Source organism: Temnothorax americanus, unplaced genomic scaffold (genome assembly GCF_048541705.1).
Source record: "Temnothorax americanus isolate GAGA-0224 unplaced genomic scaffold, ASM4854170v1 Scaffold42, whole genome shotgun sequence".
In the NCBI taxonomy this organism is placed as follows: domain Eukaryota; kingdom Metazoa; phylum Arthropoda; class Insecta; order Hymenoptera; family Formicidae; genus Temnothorax; species Temnothorax americanus.
This window is the reverse complement of record NW_027509570.1, coordinates 199,111-222,184: the sequence shown is the minus strand read 5'-3', so window position 1 is coordinate 222,184 and position 23,074 is coordinate 199,111. Positions and strand designations below refer to the sequence as shown.

Sequence of the window (23,074 nt, the reverse complement as noted above, 5' to 3'; positions counted from 1 at the left end):
ACTTTATTCAAGCAAGTTTTTTTCGTTTAACGCAATATAATCTCATTTCAAGATTATAATATTCTTGCGTATATCAAGTACATATATCAGTGTTGATTTGACCCAAAAAAAAGTAATCTCAGTTTTAGCGGAATTCGCTAAATTTTAGCGAATTTTACTCTTATATATGGCCTCAAGAGGAATCCTCTAAAATGAAGAGGAAAATATTCTAAACACTATATTTTTACGATAAGAGGACTTTCGTCTTGCATCTATAGTACGATATTGCTATTCTTAATATCAATTTCCTCTTGTATACAGATTATATATTCTTGTCTAAAGAAGACAATCTTACTATTTTTAATATCAATGTCCTCTTGTATACAAATTATATAATCTTGTTTAAAGAAGACAATCTTACTATTTTTAATATTAATATCCTCTCGTATACAAATTATACGAAAGAGGAATATTATATATTCTTATTGGATTCTTTTTTTTAATAAAAAGAAATTTATTGTGAAATTTATTTATTGCAGATAAATACAATCCTTATTTCCAGAAGTGCAGCTACATATATTTAGTTTCGCTATACTAATAAAAACAACGAGTTTCTCTAAATACAAATTGTGCGCTGTCATACGCTTACAAAGAATCGTCGCTCGAAAAGAATTCTATCATTGTTGTATAATTGATATATTAAATCATTATATAATAATATTAATGATATAGTTGTAACTAAGAATACATTGTATCTCTTTCATAGAAAAATCTATTTCATGGACGGACACTGCATAAGCTACGGTATTTAACACGTCAAAGACGTAGCGCAAAAATATGCGGCATGAAATGCATAAAAAAAAATCTCCATCTCTCGCTTAAAGTGAAAATAAATTTGCTTTTGATTTGGGAAACTTTGTAAGATAACTATAGTAATCGCACGAGAGTATATATCGAAAGCATGCAGTGCCTGTCGATCTTCACATCGCACCCATGTATTCGACGTTCGCCGTCGATATTCTTTCATACGCATATCAATAGACGTGTTCGCAAACGCATAACTACGCATCTCACACGCGCCGTACACACGTACGTACACGGAGGACATACCAACGTACATTCGGAAATACAACAGCTACATATATTTCGTTTAATTCGCTATACGTTATTATAATATAATTTCTTTTCTAATATTATTTAAATATTATATATTAGAAAAAAAATTATATTATAATAACGTATAGCGAAACGAAATATATGTAGCTGCACTTCTCGCTCCAATTCTACAATACGTAGGCATACGTGATATAAGATCATCATAACAAACAAAGAACCAAATATTGTTTTTATGAACCTCAAAGCTACAAAGATGGTCATCATAATCCATGGTATCAAACATAGTCAAAAGAAAAAATACATTATTTGATTCTTTGCTATAGGTTACAAACTCTATTTTACCAAATATAGGTAGATTGTCTTCGTTGTATGTTACAGCGACGCACATGCCTTTTTTGAACAGTGTCTTAAATATTCTGACCCATGAAAATAAAGTTATTTTTTTATTTATGTTTGGAGGCAAAACATGACTAAAAAAAATGTTATTTTCTACATCCGTCACATTAACTTCTTCACTAACTCCGAAACAAAATTTATCACCAAGAGGCTGTTTCGATAAAAATCGAGCACATAGATTCAGCTGATGTTTAATAGCAAGGGTTAAGGGCAAATTTCTGCGTGAATTAGTAGTACGAGCTGCTTGTTTAAAAGGCCTGTGTTTCGCTTCCCAACGAAGACAACATACGAATCATAGCGGACCAACATTACGCATGACCTGAGGATAATGTAGCATATAATGATGCTTAGGCTTTAGAGTCATGTGGGGGAAAGCACTTAGATACATTTCATGATGTTCTGATATCAAAGTAGCCAAGTATTTTAAATGATCTAATGTTAACATAAGAAGCTGTAATAATATCCACAATTAATTTAAGTTTTACATAAAGAAGCCAGCAATCATCTTCTTTGGGAATTAAATCGCCAATCATTAGTCCAAAATATCGGACGAAACACAACATTTCAGTGGAAGAAAACCTTAATTTTACACTAAGCAAGTGCTCTCTATTTATACGTGGCACAGTATTACCCGATTCTGTCGGACCATAATCAAAATAAAATATTCGGTTATTCAAAGTTTCAAGGGACAAGTATTTTTTAACATAAACTAAGTTATATATTATAAGAGTTAAATCGTACGAACATACTCCTTCCAACAGGTCATGCAAGTCTTTTAGGTGTGCGATTTTTTTTTTCTATATCCTGTTGTGATCTCTTAGATGTATCCCTTTCTCGTACTGCTTCCACATCAGAGTCACTTGGAGAATTCAAAATGGATGGCAACTCGATCAAAATTAAATCATTTTTTTCCTGTAACAGTAAGAAATACAGCTTTAACCCATGACATGAAAATATGTGTGCTGCATAATGAACAATATATTAATTATATATATATATATATATATATATATATATATATACACTAAGTCTTAAATAATATAAAGCTTAATATACTAACTTGATTATTCGTTGAAGAACTTTCACCCGCATCATTGTTATGTACCAATCGATCAAATTTATTCATTAAAGAACTTTCACCTGCATCACAAGTGTTATGTACCAATGGATCATCAATATTCACCTAATAAACAAAATAATGCAAATAGAAAAATAATTATGTTTTGCCTCGAAACCATATACCAAAATTATCATAAAAACTTGTGTCTTACCAATTTAATACCGTCCATCAATAATTTCCTTTTCTCAAGAAAACAGCGAATCCCTCCAATCGTAGTAATTATTCTTGACACCTCGGTCTCAGTTATACTTAGAAACGCCTCTTTATCGATATCTTCTTCTAAGGATCATAAAGTATAAGTTATGAACAATAAGTATGAGATTATAAGACCGTGTAAGATACACAATAAAACGAAAAGAAAACGCCGTAATCGGTCAGGATTGGATCTTGCCCGAATAATATATTAATACTCTAATATATTAATACAGTCCTGACCAATTACGGCGTTTTTCCGTCGTTTGATTGTATAAGTTATAAACATAAAAAATAAAAAAAGTAATATATTGTACTTACCAATAAATCGATTATACCATTTTGATAATTTCCATTCAGTTAATGTATTTCTAATGAATTCTCGATCGTCAGTATCGTCACTCATTTTTGGACCGATTTCACAATCTCCGATTAACTTAACCCTTCGATTAAACTCACTCTTCGTCTCTTTCTAAGGGAGACAGAAAGAGGGTTAGAAAGAGATGCAGAGTGAGTTTAATCGGAGGATCAAATTAATCGGAAACTGTGAAATCGGCTCAAAGCACTAATTTACAAGAAAAGCAATCACTTGGCTAACACGTCGTTTCCGTACGAAAAATGTGCGTCGAAAGCGGAAGCCTGCCCGTTGCCGTGCGAGGAAAAAAAGAGAGAACCCGCGCGCGGACACACCACACACACACGCGCGCGCGCTCCGGCTACGTAAATTTGTTCAACAAATTTTTATCCTTCAATTTTCTACACGGAAACCCGAACTATTGCCGCAGGACGCTGCGTATATCGAGCACCGACTTGCACGCGGACTATATGAGTTGCCACTGTTGCCAGCCTGGCTTATACGTAAACAACTGAGAATCGCGCGGTAGCTGTGTCGTCCCGGTCGTCCGTTTCGCGGGAAACGTCATCCGCGCCGTAAACAATAATTCGTTCACTCGTTATCGAGATCTCAACATCTCGAGTACTCGCAACCCGTGTCGCGTCGCGTAAAAGAGTCACGGTCTGAGCCGTGTGTACTTGGCGCGAAACACTGCCGTGTCTCTTGATTCACTCTGCGTAGACGAGTGAATTATTGTAAGATAAAAGTATTCTATTACTCTACAGAAGTAACGCTTAATTTTAGAAAGCATTCCGCTTCATGTGAACATATTCCTCTTAATACAAGAGGAAAACCGTTAGAATAATATGTAATAGATTTTTGAGGAATAGTCCACTTATTGACAGAGGAATACACCTCTATTAAGCTGGACCCCCCACCAGCGCAAATCAAGTTTGCACTAGGTCAAAAATTTAGTGCTATTTAGGTGCTAATTAAGTGCCATAGTCCGAATTTTGGTGCTCGAACCGTTTAACAGGAAATCGCGTAAAAAATGGGGGGGGTCCAGCTTGCCATAAAGCTGGACCCCCCCATATCAGAAAATGGTCCTACAGAGAAGATAAGTACACTATAATTTAGTGCTAATTAAGTGCTAATTAAGTGCTTTAAAAAAACGATAAAATGTTGACAGATTATAACATTTATTTAAATATACCATTATATATTGAACACAGAACCGTCGCGGTCGACACTAACACTTAAAAAGATTGCTGCATGAATATATTCGTTACTAAAATGATCGAAAACATATATTTCCCAAATCTGAGTTCATTGCTAACAGTAAAACAATTACAATAATTAACTTAGACCAGCCGTTGGCGCTGAGCATTAAGTTCCGTCATCTGATCGTCTACGAATTAGTTGCACGCATGATTATAGTATTAAAATAATTCTCAGACATTGTACTTTAAAAGAATATCACGATTCGAATTTAGTGTTAGCAGCTTAGTGTTGAAATTAATTAATAAATTAATACAGCGCGCGCTTCGCGGATAAACTAATTAATTTCAACGCTATACAGCTAGCACTAAATTCAAATCGTGATATTTTCTTAAAGTACAATGTCTCAGGATTATTTTAAGACCATAATCACGCGAGCACCTAATTCTTTGACGATTCGGTAACAAACTTTAGAGCGCGGCGTGCACGCTTTGCGGATAAACTAATTAATTTCAACGCTATGCATCGTCAAAGAATTAGGTGCTCGCGTGATTATGGTCTTGAAAAAATCCTGAGACATTGAATTTTAAGAAAATATCACGATTCGAATTTGGTGCTAGCTGCAAAGGGTTGAAATCAATTAATTAACTCATGGAACGCGCGCGCCGCGCTCTATAATTCGTTACAGAATCGTCAAAGAATTAGGTGCTTGCGTGATTATGGTCTTAAAATAATCCTGAGATATTGTACTTTAAGAAAATATTACAATTCGAATTTAGTGCTAGCTGTATAGCGTTGAAATTAATTAATTTATCCATGGAGCACGCGCGCCGCGCTCTATAATTCGTTACAGAATCGTCAAAGAATTAGGTGCTCGCGTGATTATGGTCTTAAAATAATCCTGAGATATTGTACTTTAAGAAAATATTACAATTCGAATTTAGTGCTAGCTGTATAGCGTTGAAATTAATTAACTTATCCATGGAGCGCGCGCGCTGCGCTCTATAATCCGTTACAGAATCGTCAAAGAATTAGGTGCTCGCGTGATTATGGTCTTAAAATAATCCTGAGATATTGTACTTTAAGAAAATATTACAATTCGAATTTAGTGCTAGCTGTATAGCGTTGAAATTAATTAATTTATCCATGGAGCGCGCGCGCCGCGCTCTATAATTCGTTACAGAATCGTCAAAGAATTAGGTGCTCGCGTGATTATGGTCTTAAAATAATCCTGAGATATTGTACTTTAAGAAAATATTACAATTCGAATTTAGTGCTAGCTGTATAGCGTTGAAATTAATTAATTTATCCATGGAGCGCGCGCGCCGCGCTCTATAATTCGTTACAGAATCGTCAAAGAATTAGGTGCTCGCGTGATTATGGTCTTAAAATCATCCTGAGATATTGTACTTTAAGAAAATATTACAATTCGAATTTAGTGCTAGCTGTATAGCGTTGAAATTAATTAATTTATCCATGGAGCGCGCGCGCCGCGCTCTATAATTCGTTACAGAATCGTCAAAGAATTAGGTGCTCGCGTGATTATGGTCTTAAAATAATCCTGAGATATTGTACTTTAAGAAAATATTACAATTCGAATTTAGTGCTAGCTGTATAGCGTTGAAATTGATTAATTTATCCATGGAGCGCGCGCGCCGCGCTCTATAATTCGTTACAGAATCGTCAAAGAATTAGGTGCTCGCGTGATTATGGTCTTAAAATAATCCTGAGACATTGTACTTTAAGAAAATATCACGATTCGAATTTAGTGCTAGCTGCAAAAGGTTGAAATCAATTAATTAACTCATGGAGCGCGCGCGCAGCACTCTTCAATTCGTTACTGCATCGTCAAGGAATTAGGTGCTCGCGTGTTTTTGGTCCCAAAATAATCCTAAGACATTGTACTTTAAGAAAATATTACAATTCGAATTTAGTGCTAGCTGCAAAGGGTTGAAATCAATTAATTAACTCATGGAGCGCGCGCGCAGCACTCTTCAATTCGTTACTGCATCGTCAAGGAATTAGGTGCTCGCGTGTTTTTGGTCCCAAAATAATCCTGAGACATTGTACTTTAAAAAAATATCACGATTTGAATTTAGTGCTAGCTGTATAGCGTTGAAATTAATTAATTTATCCATAGAGCGCGCGCGCTGCGCTCTATAATCCGTTACAGAATCGTCAAAGAATTAGGTGCTCGCGTGATTATGGTCTTAAAATAATCTTGAGATATTGTACTTTAAGAAAATATTACAATTTGAATTTAGTGCTAGCTGTATAGCGTTGAAATTAATTAATTTATCCATGGAGCGCGCGCGCAGCGCTCTAAAGTTCCTTACAGAATCGTCAAAGAATTAGGTGCTCGCGTGATTATGGTCTTAAAATAATCCTGAGACAGTGTACTTTAAGAAAATATCACGATTTGAATTTAGTGCTAGCTGTATAGCGTTGAAATTAATTAGTTTATCCGCGAAGCGCGCGCTGTATTGATTTATTAATTCATTTCAACATTAAGCTGCTAACACTAAATTCGAATCGTGATATTCTTTTAAAGTACACAATGTCTGAGAATTATTTTAATACTATAATCATGCGAGCAACTAATTCGTAGACGATCAGATGACGGAACTTAGTGCTCAGCGCCAACGGCTGGTCTAAGTTAATTATTGTAATTGTTTTACTGTTAGCAATGAACTCAGATTTGGGAAATATATGTTTTCGATCATTTTAGTAACGAATATATTCATGCAGCAATCTTTTTAAGTGTTAGTGTCGACCGCGACGGTTCTGTGTTCAATATATAATGGTATATTTAAATAAATGTTATAATCTGTCAACATTTTATCGTTTTTTTAGAGCACTTAATTAGCACTTAATTAGCACTAAATTATAGTGTACTTATCTTCTCTGTAGGACCATTTTCTGATATGGGGGGGTCCAGCTTTATGGCAAGCTGGACCCCCCCCATTTTTTACGCGATTTCCTGCTAAACGGTTCGAGCACCAAAATTCGGACTAGGGCACTTAATTAGCACCTAAATAGCACTAAATTTTTGACCTAGTGCGAACTTGATTTGCGCTGGTCGGGGGTCCAGCTTAATAGAGGTGAGGAATACTCTTTCTGTAAATCTTTCCGCTTATAATATGGTATTACCGGAAATTTCACTTTGTAGATAGAATACTTTTTTTTTGCACTTATTTTTTCTGTGTAAGGAAACTAGTCAGACTCTCAGGAGTCAAGTTGTATAAGCATTAATTGTAATGTTGCCCTTTGTATTGTTCCATGCTTTTAAATTTATCACACAGAAAAGCAATTCAAATAAATAAAAAAATATAGCAATTCATATAAATATATTAGTATTATTTTTTTTTGTATTTTTTCCTATTATACTTCTCCTCTTACCTCAAATATTAATGTAAAATAAAACATTAGCTGCTGTTGATTAAACAATCTTGATTTTTAGTCATATTTGTAGTAAACTTGAAGATTTGTTTGACAAACTTGCGGCCCAAGTTAACTCCAAAGCGTCTGACGGGCGATATCGTCGCGCGAGTATTTTTATCTAAAAAAGCAGTAAATGGGTTAATAAAATTTACATTGATTGAATGCTAAGAATATTTTATAAATTTTTTTTAATATATAGTAATAATCAATTGAATTGAAAATAAATACTCACGTTTTTATTATAAAGTATGTATATATATCAATAATACAATAATATCTCTTTACGATGCGCGTTTGTAGGGGATTTAGTAATTTTATAGTTACATTTTAAGCACATTACTTTACTTTATTACGTAAATATTTCTATATGACATTATTGTATTGTAAAGATAATCAATTATGTTAAAAATAATTGTATAACAACGTGTATATATATTGGTATATATTGTACATATTGTAGACATGTTCTTTTAACGTATTATTAATTTATATCTTTTATAATTAAATTACATAACATTTTCGGCGTGTTTAAATCATTATTCTTTGTTGTTTAAACTCTTTTATTTGCAATAATGATCGAGCAATTCATTTGATACGAGCGAACATTTATCTATAAATTGTTCTAAAATCATTATTCAAAGTATTTGTCTATAATTCTTACAATATTATTCCTATTCATGCATAGAATCTCGACGTAACATGTTAAGAAGAAAGGATTGTAAGATTAATCAGCCGCATTTGGTGTTGATTATACGACAAAAATAATTTGTTGACATTTATTAGAGAATATGTTAAGCGTATAATAAACTGTACTACAACGTAAATAAACGCATACATAATGTAACAACGTAGAATAATATTATTGATTAGAAAGGTACGAATGCTATAAGTGATACTTGCCTAACAACGAGATAATAAATGTGGCCAAGTATCCTGGAATGCTTATGAATGATGATTAACATCATCATTGATGAAACGATGAATGGCAGTAACTGATCGTGCATTAATCCTTACTCGATTAAAATACATTTAATGAACATGATTTCACGCACGCAAAACATACAAAATATAATTTTATATGTTATCAGAAAAATGATAAGAGATTATTATAAACAAGCAAAGCATTATTTTCAAGTAAATAAAGTGAGGAAAAATATATTTATTTCCAAAAATTACTTCTTTTCGAAAGCTTTAGAATAATTTGAAATGTATATTAAATATTAATTGCAGAAGAAATTTAAAGCGAGTTATCTTTTGAAATTTTTAAGTCACCATGTGAAATTATTAAATTAATAAAATAATATAATATATTTTTTATCTAACTACTATAATTCCCTATTTTCGTAAAAGAAGGTATTTTACAAGCAAAAAAGAGATAAATATTCGCTTGTGTCATTCTAGAGCCAGTAAGAATTAACATGGAAGCGAATCTTTTAAGAGATTAACATCTAGTTAGAATACATAAACGAAATGACTCGACAGCAACATTTAAATTGTAGTAATCATTTTGAAATCGTAATTAGAAACAGTTACGGTAATTCCTGCAAATATTTAATATGGACGACAGCGTGTTGCAGGCTCGATAACGCTAGAAATTATCGCGAATACGTTCGTTAACTTAAGTTCCTTATATTAATTGACACCACGTTGTTAACGTCGCGCGTTTCTCCCGTGCGCGACGCTCATGAAAATTCTCGTATCTCCGCGGAGAGACCCGTTAATCAGTCTAAGTTCGTTTAATCTATCGACGATTTGAAATACGACAAGATCGTACGAATAAAATTTAATATCGCTAGTTGTTGCGATCAGCGACATAACTTCCATCCTTTAGTCCGAAAACGGATAGGTGAATTTGAGGCGTGAAATATTGGTTAAAGAATAAATAAATATAATTAGGCCCACGGCTGAGGAAAACTCGTTGGTATATTGGAAATAAAGTAACGGTGATAAGTGCTCTTTTTTTTCTTCGAAACTGACAAGGAAGATTCGGTAACTCGAAAATGTCTATAATCGTGAAATTTTGTAGAAATAAAATATATGCGAACATAATCATATCAAAATTTTCTGTTGGTTGATAAACAGTTCGAAGAAAAAAAATATTCTTTTAAAAAAAAACCGGCTTTCCATATATTGGTTTTTTAATATCTCACAGGAACTGAGATATATTGAAAAAAAATAAAATACAAAATGATTTTCTTGACCTACATACCTACAACGGCTATAACATAATAAGAAATTAAAAAAAAAATTTAAATTTTGGTAATAACTTATTTTTCATTTCTTGATTAAGAAATTTCTATTGTTCATAATAGTTATAATCAGATATAAATCTAATAAGCTTATATGGTTTTTTGCTTTCTCATAGAAAAGCTTTGTTTTCGTAAAAAAATTTTTGGTAATTATGCAGTATAGGGGAAGCACCTTCGATGACCTTGACCTTGACATATGTTGTTAAGGTCACCCTCCTGAGTGACCTTCAGAAGGTTTTAGCCGTCGCTCGTTTTTTATTAAAAAGTTACTAACAAAAAAAAGTTTGGCGACCTCACCGATTTCAATGACCTTGATATATGTTGTCAAGGTCATGACCACGAGTGACCTTCAGAAAGTTTTAGCCGTCGCTCGCTATTCGTTAAAAAGTTATTAACAAAAAAAGTTTGGAAAGTATAGCATATATAGTTGCATATATAGGTTAGTTGACGCGCTTTAAACACTTAAATACTTTTAAAGCGCGTCACTAACCTACATAGGTACGATTTACTGCTTTAAATGTTGTGTTTTGGTAAAGCAGCGATTTTTTCGCAAAATAATGTATTCTCTGCTTTAACAAAAAAATTTCAATTTATCAACAATTTACTGCTTTAAATGTTGTGTTTTGGTAAAGCAGCGACTTTCTCGCGAAATAAATTATTTTCTGCTTTAAAGAAAAACGTAATATTAGTCGTTTATGCCTCTCAGTACTTAAAATAACTGCTATATTTTCGAAACTTTTTTTGTTTATAACTTTTTAATAAAAAACGAGCGACGGCTAAAACTTTCTGAAGGTCACTCAGGAGGGTGACCTTGACAACATATGTCAAGGTCAAGGTCATCGGAGGTGTTTCCCCTATACTGCATAATTACCAAAATTTTTTTCGTTTTTTTTAACCGTGTTCAGAATGTTCTAAAATGTCAAAAAATTGCAATTTAAAAAAATGTCTGTATGTATGTATGTGTGTGTGTATGTGTGTGTGTATGTGCCAAATTTACAGAAATTTCTATAACTCCAGAACTAATCAACCAAATCTTAACGAATTATATATGAAATAGGGGTAGAAAAAACTGAAGAATATAATAAAATTAATAAAAATTGCTAATAATTAAGGGGTTCTTTTTAAATAAAATTTTGAATTTGCAGAAATGTTTGTTAATGCTTTAGTTTCTGCAAATTTGGAGATATCGATCTATTTCTAATTTTATTATATTTTTCAGTTTTTTCTACCCCTATTTCATATATAATTCGTTAAGATTTGGTTGATTAGTTCTGGAGTTATAGAAATTTCGGCAAATTTGCTCTAACTTCCGCAAATATTGAGATATCGGGCTTCTTTATAGTTTTTAAGTGTGCAAGTAGAACTCTTGACTCACAAAGCTTCCTCTATGAGGAAGCCAAAAAAATAAATACTAATAATTATACATTAAATAAAATAAAAGCTTCCTCATATACATTAAATTTATATATATACGTTAAATAAAATAAGCTTCCTGTAATAATGAGGAAGCAATGTGCAAGTTTGTAATTTGCACCTTTTTTTGAATTTTTTAGATGTTTTATAAGTTCTTTACAACCGCTTATAAATTAAAGATTGCAATTTTTTAAACGTAAAATTAATCGTGGGTCTCCTAATATGTAACGATTTACCTGTTTAAATATTTTTTTAACACTTTAATATGTTTTTGGACATTAATTTCATATTTTTAAAAATAATAATATCTGATTTATACTCACATAACACACAGTTGTAAAAAGCTTATAAGATACTTTATATTATCGGACAATATAAAAATTCCCAGATTAATGGAACGGTAAAAGAAACATTAAAAAGTTCTTTAAAAATCTCTTATGTTATTGTGGGCCATGAAAAATTATTTTTGTACACAATATCTAGTAGCTTCTAGAAATATTACAAAAATACAGAAAGTCAGAATGTCTTTAAATAAATGTTTTACTTTTAAAACCGAAACAAAAAAAATTGTTCATATGTATTTTATTTCTACAAAAAGTTATATGATTTTTGGGTTGCTAAACTTTCCTTGTGAAAGGAATGTTTCTTCGAATAAAAGGAATTCTCGCAGCGGAAGGACACGCATATTTCAGTATTGAGAAAAGTCAATTGTGTATTAGTTTTGCTACTCGATCCGATTCGTTACGCTACTGCTGGCTTTCCTTCTTATGCATTACCGCCTTGCACGTGGTGCGTCGGGCAGAAAACATTAACTCTTCATGGTCGAAACGATCCCGTGTGTCAAGTGACATGTAAAAGAGTTAAAAAGGAAGGCAATCAATAAATGGTATAATGAGGCATGATTTCTCTTAAAGTTCACAAGGTTGTCGGAAAATACCATAGAACTTGGTTCTATAATGTTATTCACGTAGAAAATAATATTCGTTAAAATAATAAATATATGGTCGTGTCTCTCTCATTAGTTCATAAGATGAATAAATTTATTTCATAATTAAGATAAACATGGACAGCATGATAGGTAGGTATACCTATTTTATTGAATTGATCAATTGTAATATAAAAATAATTATAACCATTAAAAATGTTCACTTTTTGACTTCACAAATTTCTTCAAACAATCGGGCTTCAAACTCTCGCAGCACGCAAAATCTCGACGCTGCTACCTTCATCAAATCAGCTTTCTCGATATTTCGATGAGGCTTTGAACAAGTCTTTTTATCTAAATTTTATAGAAAAAAGTTTGTTCTAAATCTCACCGAAATATCGAGGTTCTAAAGATTGATTTAGTATGGCAGCATCAATACTCGATGAGGTTTTGCGTGCTACGAATGTTTGAAGCGAGGGGCTCGATTCTTGAATTCGCAAGAGAAGCGTATGCGAAAATTCTGCTCTTACAGAAACAAATTGATTGGTTAAAAGATATGTGATAACCAATCGACTTGCAACTTTTCTGTAAAAACAACATTTGCGCATACGTTTTTCTTGCGAATAAATTGAAGAAGCCCCTAATCGTTTGACGAAATTTGTAAAGACAAAAGCCGGACATTTTTAATAGTTACAATTATTTTTATTTTATATTTGATAAAATCAATAAAACGAATATATCTTTCGCGATGCTTTTTATCTTAGCTATGAAATAGATAGCTATTTTTCTTAGGAACAGAATTTATGGCACAATAATGGATTCAATTACAATAACTGTTCGCACCGTTTCTTTATTTTTTTCGTTTGAATCTTTTCGTTTTCTTCCTAACACGGGAGGAAATATTTGCAGTGCGACATTCAGTGTTGAATATAATTATCGATACAAATAGCAGTGGAGCTTAAAAGCGAGACTATTTGCATTAATTGTGGAGTTTGAAAGGAACCAGAGTCTCAACTGTTTTTCGATTTAATTTGAATCTTATTCACGAAGCTCTGAATATATAACTGGCCTTTTAAAGCCGTTGTTTTCGCACACACATTTAATATCACGCGCTATGCGTATATACCATATTACATTACGTATCTAATTTTCTCCTCTTATTTACAAAATCTTATCCGCGGCTAAGTACACACATTGATAAAAGAAGTTAAGCACCCAGAAACAATTATCGAAGAATAACAAAATTTGGTATATACAATTACGTGGTAGGTAGTGCGAATAATTTCAGATTAAATGAGCATGCACGTCAGATGGACCATTAAAGGGCATAATTGTCGCTATTAACATAGACATAGACAACGGTTGTCCACCGTGGAATTTCCACGCCACTACGAACAATTGATAGAGTTTGAAAGAGACCGCATCTTGAGGGGGGGGGGGGGCTGCGTGATGCAGGATGGTCGTTTCACCTGTGGCGTATACAGATGTGAATGTGGGAAGATTGCAGACGTTCAGTTTTATTTCCTTTCAACGCCTGCTTCTAGGTGCTTAACCTTTTTTCTTGTCAAGTGTATATCGACTTAAGGTTTAAGAGACAACGATTCTCGCGCTGTTTTTAAAATATCTTACAAAGTACGGTTCACAATTATATACCTATGTTATATTCGTCGGTTTCTTTCTTTTTGTGCTATAATCAGCTATAACATCGACTTGGTACCGTAATATATAAAACTCTCTGATTTAAAATTGAATATTTCGCGGTCGGGAACGGTCGTTTACGCGCTAAATCGGGAATTCTCGTTCGCAAAACTGACATTATACATGTATATATTTAATTTCTTTTTCCACGATTTCTCTATCTATCGATTTCAAACACGTAGATATATGTCAAACTACCGATAATCGCGCTGATTGCTAAACGAGTCTGTGGAACTCCGTTATGGATTGTACCGCGCAGCGGCAGTTCGTTAATTAATCATTCTAAGGTACGTGTTTGATACATTCAAGTACATCTCCACTCGTTCGTAAAAACTGACAATACATATCAATGTTTTTGACCTCTCTGTCTCTCTCTTCTAGAAGTAATACATCTCGTTTAAATGATAACTTTTAAGGACGTTCTCTCGTCCTTATACTATAGAAAATCGATTTTCTTAGGATTTTCTTGAAACTGTGAATATACGTTAATTTAGGTGTGTTTTATGCGTGGTATAAATTTCAGTACCTCTTCCGGTATAAAAAATCAAGATACTGAGCCTCAAAGTTTCAACTTTTACTAATGAAAAGGTTTTTCAGGCCAAACGGTAAGAAATACGAGGTTGGCCAAGAGAACCAAAGTTGCTCCTCTCGTCGAGTTCCATAAGAAAAAAATGCCAAAATTAAAAAAATTAAATTTTAAATTTTTTTTTAAAACTTGCAGACTCAGTATCTTTATTTTTTTATACCGGAAGAGGTACTGAAATTTATACCACGCATAAACCACATCTAAATTAACGTATATTCACAGTTTCAAGAAAATCCTAAGAAAATCGATTTTCTCTAGTTCTCTAGTATAAGGACGAGAGAACGTCCTTAAAATAAGTCGACTGCATAACGGGTAATCTTTTTCTACAACTGTTATACCATTTAAGTAAAGTACTGCTCCACGACATGGCGACATGACGACGACGAGAAGATATGATTATGATTCGACTTGATAGGATCGGAGAACTTTTAACCAGGGAAAAGTTAGAGCTTCCGTCTATCCATCCTTTGGAGCTTTAGAATGAGAAATCGCAAGGTACTTGCACTTGAACCAGACGTTGCAGTTTAGACTTGTGTGAACAGGTCTCTCTTTAGACTAGCACTGTTATTGTATAGAGTCCATTAATGTTATCGTTCGTTAATCGGCTTATTATCGCAGGCAGTTGTATACTTATAAAGTTACTTACGCACCCTTCGGGCCGACACAGTTGAATATTTAGTTTTTCGTCGTATGTCCAATTAATAACGCATTTATAACAATCACTCGTGCATCTCTACTACGCCGTATTTTCCTATTAAATCGGATAACGACTGCTCATGAAAGTCTTTTTTATTTGCGATTATTAGAACATTTCTCTAGTTGTAATAAAAGTATAAGGGGAAGAAAGAAAGTTCAGCGTTAATATAAATAGTGATGATAAAAAGATTCATTATCTTTCTATGATATATTATACCTTATAAAGATTCTATACCTTCATAAGGTATAGAATAACATTTTTCAGTAGTATGTTACCGCTAAATTACTGTGCATTGATGATAATTATATATATATATAACAATTAATACAAATTTATTAAATAAAATATCTAAAACTTAATAAAATAAAATAATATTATATTTTACTGTTTGTTTGTTGACAAAATCTTTGGTATCTTTTATCGTTACTCGATTTAATCACGAAGACATCGATATACAGTCACGAAAAGTAGCTCACGATGCTAGGCACATAAGTACACATGTATAACAGCTATTATATTAGTACATGCACGCAGTGTCAACGTCTATTTAGATTTCAACGCTATATAATATTTTGTACAATCACACAAACACACACACACACACACACACACACACACACACACACACACACACACACACACACACACACACACACACACACACACACACACACACACACACACACACACACACACACACACACACACACACACACACACACACACACACACACACACACACACACACACACACACACACACACACACACACACACACACACACACACACACACACACACACACACACACACATTAATTTAAAAATATCCTATTTTCCGGGGAAGCAAGATTCCGCAATCATAATACGTGTATTTACAGACGCTCAATCATCAAAGATATTAATTAGTTATTAATTAAAATAATTTAATAATCAAGTAATATTTGTGGAGCACAAATCCGCGATGTTTCTTAAATACTAATTGAATCGAATAGAAGTTAGGACAGATCTTATAAAAATAAAGAGGAAAAGGAAGAAGAAAGAATTGGATAATATTTGCGAAAAAAAGTTATTTAACACTTTGACCGCCAATTTAATTTCGTAAAGTCAAGAAGTACGAGGGTATTTATAAAATATGCAGGTTTAGATTAAATAAGCCATAAAAAATAAATATAAAAATAAATATAAAAAAATAAACAGTAAATAAATATAAAAATATATTTTATACAACGTATGTTATATGTTATACATATACTATACACAGTGAGGAATGCTATACAAAGTGAGGAAAAAGTATCAGATTGATAAAATATTTTGAAAACAAGGTATTTGTGAGCAAATGTTACATACAAAAATTGTTTCAACCATGTTTTATCACACGGAAGTTGCCAGGTCGATAGTACTTTAAAAAGATCTCGATGTCAGCTACAAGAATATCAAATAAACAATAGAGATTTCTATTTAAGATTTTAACATTTGCCTTGAGATCTCTTTCATAACTGCACTTAAGATTAAGTCAGTTTGATACATTTGTTGAAGTCCTACTTTTTTATGTAATATTTTTTTCTCAAATCCTTTGCTTTTGAAACGTTTTATCAGTCTGATATTTTTTCCTTATCCTGTACGTTATATTATATAATATAATATAAATTATATAATATAATTTTAAATGAAATAAATGAGAGTGTCATTTACAAACCGAAATAATAGGTCTTTTGTGTGATTGAAACAAATATAAATAAAGGAATAGAAAAATAAATATATACAATCATGTTTCTAATAAATCTAGTGTATTATTTTTATATTTTATTGTTCTATTTTAACGTTTTAATGAATAAAATCATTCCTTAATTACGGCTAAATAAAATCATCACTTACTGCCATATGTGCGACATGATAATCAAAAAGTGTCAATGACTGTATTCAAATTTATTTTCAACGATACGTATGCCATACAAACATTCGTTTCAGATAATATTAACGCAGAGACACGTTACGATAAATAATCAACAACGGTATCTTAGGCGTATCGTATATGTACAACGCGCGAAATAGCATTATAGAAATCGAATTAGCAAGACATTCTTTCGATATTCTCTGAAAACGATAATAACAGTCCTAACGAGTCGATATAGACTTTGCCTTCGTTTACGCTCTACGCTTACGATAGCTATAACAACATTAATATAATTGTCGCCGAAAAACGCTTCGTCGAGTCTTTCTTACCTAGCAATTCTTATCGTGCTGCAAATAAAATCGTTTTGATTTTGGTTTCTTTGTATAGGAATGTGTTATTTGTAAGGTCGGTGTGCTCTCTCTCTCTCTCTCTCTCTCTCTCTCTCTCTCTCTCTCTCTCTCTCTCTCTCTCTCCCTCCCTTCCTCCCTCCCTCCCTCCCTCCCTCTCTCTTTCTCTCTCCCCTTCTCTCTCATCAAAATAGTTCATTATTAGGCGTACTCTCGATGTAACAACTGCGTTGAGACGCGTTAAAAATAAATTCATCGTTGTCTTAACTGTAGCGCATTCATTGTGCCTCGAATTTATACGTTCGAGCTGGGATTAATGTTCCGTTTTTTTTGCGAGGATCTATTCTCCAACTTGACACAAGTTATTTTTACTTAAGGATAAGCTGTGCAAAAGTTTCTACGCTGAAAACGGAAGGGAATAATGTGCGAATTTGATTTGTACTTCACGTCTCCAATTTCATCGCAGCCTCTCTCGCATAAATTTTAATATATAAGAGGAATTTTTACCTTAAAGCCGAATTGAAGATAAAAGCGATGGGTTTTTTAAGAACGTCCAGATCACCACGACCAAATTCCTATTTCGAATATTTGGCAACTGACACCTCTACGACGCATAGTCGCTGTTAGAGCATTATATAATAATTAGTAATTCTCGTTTCTACTACGACTGAGATTAACGCTATCGCTAACATTCGCATCCGTGATTCGTCTTCGAACGATAGGATGCGATAATTACCTCGGCTAATTTGATTATCGAATTGTAATACTTCCGCGTATATTCCTGGCACACTCATATCCGTTCATAATTAATTCCAAAATCACGAGGGAGAGTTTTAAGGACCACCTTCGCGTAATTTCGGGCGATCTATCATCATTTTGAGTAATTTATCATTTACCGTACCACGTCGATATAATAATACCGAGATGGTTTTGTGAATAACGAGCAAGTGCTATTTATCTGGCGCAAATTAATTATGAGAAATATCGAATATTTAATTTATACAAATTCTCTCTCTCGCAGAGGATATTCTCTTAATATGAAATAATATGAATATACAATGCATCTCTCGTCCATTGTTTTCACGTCGAAATACTTGGTACTTGCCGAGTTCCGGTCAATTCGAAACTCATATAAACTCCCCCGCGTTATTGGCACACATATAGGAAAAAGGTCTTTGTCCGCGAAAGTTGAATAGACCTCAAAAACTCAGCCGCGTGATGCTGGAAACTTGCTGAATGTCGACGAGAGCGTGGCGTACGCGCGACCGAGAGTAAACAAAACACGAAGGTTTCCGATATAAATAACTGTACAAAATCTGTGCAAAAGGACCATTTTTTTCGGACGACCAAGTTGCGGCTGTCGAGTATGCGTTTACGGTTTCAAATGTCACTCTTTGTACTGAAAATTATTCTGATAATTTCTCATAATTTTCTGACAATTTTTTGTTGTCAAAATGTATATTACTTAATTTATGATAAGAATGTCCGTCAGATTCAGTTATACAGGGTATTTTTTAAATACTGTCCACTATTTTATGAGTTGATTTGACAAGTTGAAAAAAAGTTTATATGAATATTCTCGAATATATGAATGATCTCGAAAATCTAATTTCAGAGATACAAAGTGTTAAAAATTCTATAAAATTATTTTATTCTTTTAATTACCATTTTTTACAATCTTTTTTTTTAATGAAAGAATGTATTTTAATAAAATAATAAAAATCTGCAGAAAGATTTGATTTCATTATCGTAAAAGTTTTGGGCAGTAATGCACTAACATTTGCTTCTATAGTCGCCATTAACTTTTTACAAAATATTACAATATACTAAAAAAAAGAACCTTTTTTCGTTTAAAAGCTATTAAAAACAATTTTATAGAATTTTTAATACTCTGTATCTCTGAAATGACGCTTTTTGAGACCATATGTTCACATGAGCTTTTCTTCGTGAAATGACCTCAAAAAGTAAATTTCTAAAATATCGGAGTGTTACGAAACATCCTGTGTAACTTGGTGTGTCGCCACGGGAGTACAAAGAGTTAAACAAGCGTTGGCAGATCACTCACATCTCGTGGGAATATATAAAACGTCTGGCGCTTATAAAATGCTGTCGAGTGCGGCAAGATAGACGAGGCCCTTCGTGCTGGTCGGAAGCTCGGTGAAGGATGCTGAAGGGGGTACCTGTCGCGATTCGGGATAACCGTTCGAATACTACGAGGAGAATTCGGAGAAGGTCGGCGAGTTGCTGTAGCTTAGAATCTGCTCCTCGTTCGGGCACGATCCCTCTTTCTTCGCGCGCGCTTCTACTCTCTCGGAAATGCTGCTGATCGCGGCTTCGTTGCGATCGCTCGGCTCGAGAAGAAAATACAAGAGTATATGGATTAGGAATTACGTCTCGTGACGATATAAAGCCGTAACGAACGTTACAAAGCGTGGCAAAGTAAAATAAAAAAGCGCTACAAAATAACGCAAACGATGCAGCGAGAGAGTTAGCCATGGTGAGAGGATCCAGAAAAGTATAAATTTCTGAAAGCAAGCGAAAAGAGAGAAGTCCTGCGATGCAACTGAAATGAACAATCGCCAAGTGTGCAATAAAACGACGAATTCTTTGAATAAAGCGAGGTATAAAAATCCAGGTATCGAACACCTTGCGGGCGATTTGCATGGAAAAGAAAGGCTTTCTTGCGTATCAAGCTCTTGCAAGTTAATTGAGTCAGCTGTGCTTGATTAGATTCTCACTATCACGCTCTTTTGAAAAGCCATTCAATCTGCTCGCGTTCCTGCTGAATAATTCTCTGTCGGAGGCGAGGAAAATCCATCACCTGATCAGAATCGCGGCGCGGCTCGCCCGACTCCTCGCGCTGACTCCTCTCGCGTGCTTGGCGCATCGCCAGGCTGACCGACGGGCTGGCGGTGAGCTCCGGCAGTTCCTGAACGGTCGACAGCTTGCGCCCATCTTCGTCGTCGTCGTCGTCGCCGCTGTCGTTGCCGCCACCGCCACCGCTGCCGCTGCCGCCGCCGCTGCCGCTGCCGCCGCTGCCGCCGTTGCCGCCGTTAACAACATACACCTCCGCCTCGGTCTCGCGCATCCTCGCCCGATGCTCTGGACAGGGAGGGAGGTGTATGAGAGCGACCTAGCTAACGGAAGTCTCCTCGATCGACGGGCTCGCCAGCGCCTGGGTCTCACCGTTCGCGTGCTTCCGCTCGTCCGCGCGTCCCGTGGCCCCGCGGGGCATCGTCGGGCTGCTGCGCGAGGCCGCCGAGGCCGATGTCACGCTCTGCATCGTCTGGCTGCGACCGGCGGCGAAGCGCATGCTGTACGCCGCGCGATTGCCGCTCTGCAAGCCGCTCGTCTGCGAAAGCCCCGAATAAATTGTTAGACATCGTCAAGTGGATTGGGCGAAACAGGGGAGCGGGGGGGAGAGGGTTGTAGTTTAATAGCGAATATATCCTCCTAGGTCTGTATTTCTACAATGCGCACCGTTGCAAGCAAAAAGCCGTCGCGCGCCGATTTACCATAGCGCACACGTATAAGCACGACTCAACCAGTGGAATGGAAATTCACTCTGCTCGGCATAAATTCCGCAAACAGTGTGGTAACTTACGGCTGAACGTCAAATTGATCGAATTGTTTAGCGTTAGCGTTAGCATATACGTCTTTAACATCAATTTCAGACCGGCCTTTACCATATCCAGCCGAATTCGGCATAACGTTCACAATTAATTCTGCAACGTTTCAACACAGTGTCCACGTGTTCACCGATCTGTTTCTGACTATAGATTTATAGAGACATGATCCCCCCTTTGGCAATTGCACTTCGATAAAGCGTATTACGATTATTTTTTAATGGTGGACGTTATAGTTATAGAAAACTCAGATATATATTTACGACTTTAAACCTCAATTTCTTGTAATTTAAGTAAGTAAGGAGGGGGATTGTAATTTCGATGCAACTTTCTCAGTGTTTTGTGATCGGAATTATTTCAAAATAAAACGGTTTTTCTATCGTGTTTCAATTTTGAGGAACAAATGTTATTAAATTCTATGATACAAACACGCGCGCGATAAAAACACTGTTGAAAAAAAATGCACAAGAACGAGAATAACGTTTAACGAGAAAATGTTTGCCATTGTTTTTTTGGACGCTGAATACTATCCCGTTTAGTGAATTGCTCTACCACGTTATATTTTGAGAATTTTGCAATTAAAATTACAAAAAAGACTATTTTAGTGTATTATATTAGAACTTTGATGCAATACATTTTACGTTAATCATCAATATCTTTTTAATCATAATTGACGCAACAAATTCCTTTTAAGGGCTGAAAGTAACAATAATAATCGTACTTATAATTTTGACTGCAATAAAACTTCTCCAACACGTCACATGTCGTAGTTATAATGTACCAAAATACATTAAAATAGCCCTTTTTGCAACTTTAATTGTAAATTTCTAAAGATTCTGACATGATAGAGCAATTTGACAAACAGGATCGAATTCGGCGTCCAAAAACTATAATAAATGATTATTCTTCAGTGTTCGATAAAAAAAAGTAATTTTTTGTTGAACAGTGTAATAGGATGTAATTAATTTTAATAGTTTCTTTCTCTGTTTTGTTGAAGGATAGTGATCCCTCGCGTTAATTGCTTAATTCTCTTGATGGCCAGTATGGGAACTAGGACAAACAGCTTCGACGACGGGATTTGTTTAATAATGAATATCCAGGAATTAGCCATAATGCTAACAAGAGAAGGGATTTGGAAGAGAAATATGTTTATACAATATGTCCCAGAGCATTGAATTGGTAATTTTGCACTATTGTGTGCCTTCTAATCAATAAATTGTTTATAATAGCGAAACCTCAATGTGTAATTTACTGTGGCATTAGATCAAAGTTTGTCCGACAAGCTTGTCCTCGCGCAGGGTAAAGGTTAATAGGCAATAGAAATCTGTTTACTTGTGCGAGGAGAGGAGAATGCGATAATTTGAGTCGAATCTAGGTATACGGCAAAGTCTAAATTGAGTTCTCGAACGGCAAAAGAAGTTATGAAATCCTCCATGAATTCCCCCATGAACCCCTTGAAATCCCCATCAAAGTTAATGTAATATACAAGTTATTCCAGAATCGGCGAAAAACAGAGATTGCTGTTATTATACATATGTAATAGTGAGATTTGGAGTCAAGTTAAATTCTGGAAACTCTAGAACATTCCGTCTATCCCGTTTAACGAATTAAATTGTTAGATGGGATAAGTAACAAAACCAGCATACGTACGTTAGGGTGACCGGGGCGAACGTTTTTGTACGGCTGGAACAGCACCAGGTAGACCTTGGGCGTAAAGAGGCAGCCGAGGGCGACCGAGGCGGAGATGTTGATGCACATGCACATACTCGCGATCTGAACCTGCAATGTAGGCAGCCGTCCGCTCGTCTTTACATGTTAACACAGAAAAACGCGCCATAAGGC

The 23,074-nt window shown here is 34.7% G+C and overlaps 2 protein-coding genes across 10 annotated transcripts in view; both read right to left on the bottom strand.

Moving 5' to 3' along the window:
- Window positions 1–1,500: 1,500 nt before the first annotated feature.
- Window positions 1,501–4,086, bottom strand: LOC143902992 (uncharacterized). 5 transcript variants are annotated; one of them, XM_077416298.1, is made up of 5 exons: window positions 3,378–4,086; window positions 3,125–3,275; window positions 2,763–2,890; window positions 2,552–2,674; window positions 1,501–2,403 (listed from the first exon to the last, which is right to left on the bottom strand). In XM_077416298.1, the coding sequence occupies exons 2-5, from the start codon at window positions 3,207–3,209 to the stop codon at window positions 2,254–2,256; spliced, it is 486 nt and encodes a 161-aa protein (XP_077272424.1). In that variant the 5' UTR covers window positions 3,210–3,275; window positions 3,378–4,086; the 3' UTR covers window positions 1,501–2,253. The 5 variants fall into 5 exon arrangements, with proteins under 5 accessions (XP_077272424.1, XP_077272427.1, XP_077272423.1 ...); XM_077416301.1 differs by having other exon boundaries at window positions 3,125–3,239; window positions 3,393–4,086; XM_077416297.1 differs by having other exon boundaries at window positions 3,393–4,085.
- Window positions 4,087–9,867: 5,781 nt separating this feature from the next.
- LOC143902915 (metabotropic glutamate receptor 8) overlaps window positions 9,868–23,074 on the bottom strand; it is a 210,577-nt gene continuing 197,370 nt past the window's right edge. For 4 of the 5 annotated variants that reach the window (XM_077416164.1, XM_077416166.1, XM_077416165.1 and 1 more), the window contains 4 exons: window positions 22,883–23,011; window positions 20,793–20,958; window positions 20,428–20,708; window positions 9,868–19,957 (listed from right to left, as the gene is read on the bottom strand). In XM_077416164.1, coding sequence (XP_077272290.1) covers window positions 19,817–19,957; window positions 20,428–20,708; window positions 20,793–20,958; window positions 22,883–23,011 — 717 coding nt within the window. In that variant the 3' untranslated portion in view covers window positions 9,868–19,816. Of the gene's footprint in view, window positions 20,709–20,792; window positions 20,959–22,882; window positions 23,012–23,074 lie in introns of all 5 variants that reach the window. The other variant, XM_077416167.1, reaches the window with a different exon arrangement.

What these genes read in the sequence shown, in the direction of transcription:
- LOC143902992 (XM_077416298.1), bottom strand. Translation starts at nt 3,209, where the DNA reads ATGAGTGACGATACTGACGATCGAGAATTCATTAGAAATACATTAACT. An exon ending in TGATGGACGGTATTAAATTG is followed by an intron (nt 2,675 to 2,762) that starts GTAAGACACAAG and finishes TTTGTTTATTAG; the next exon opens with GTGAATATTGATGATCCATT. An exon ending in GTTCTTCAACGAATAATCAA is followed by an intron (nt 2,404 to 2,551) that starts GTTAGTATATTA and finishes TTACTGTTACAG; the next exon opens with GAAAAAAATGATTTAATTTT.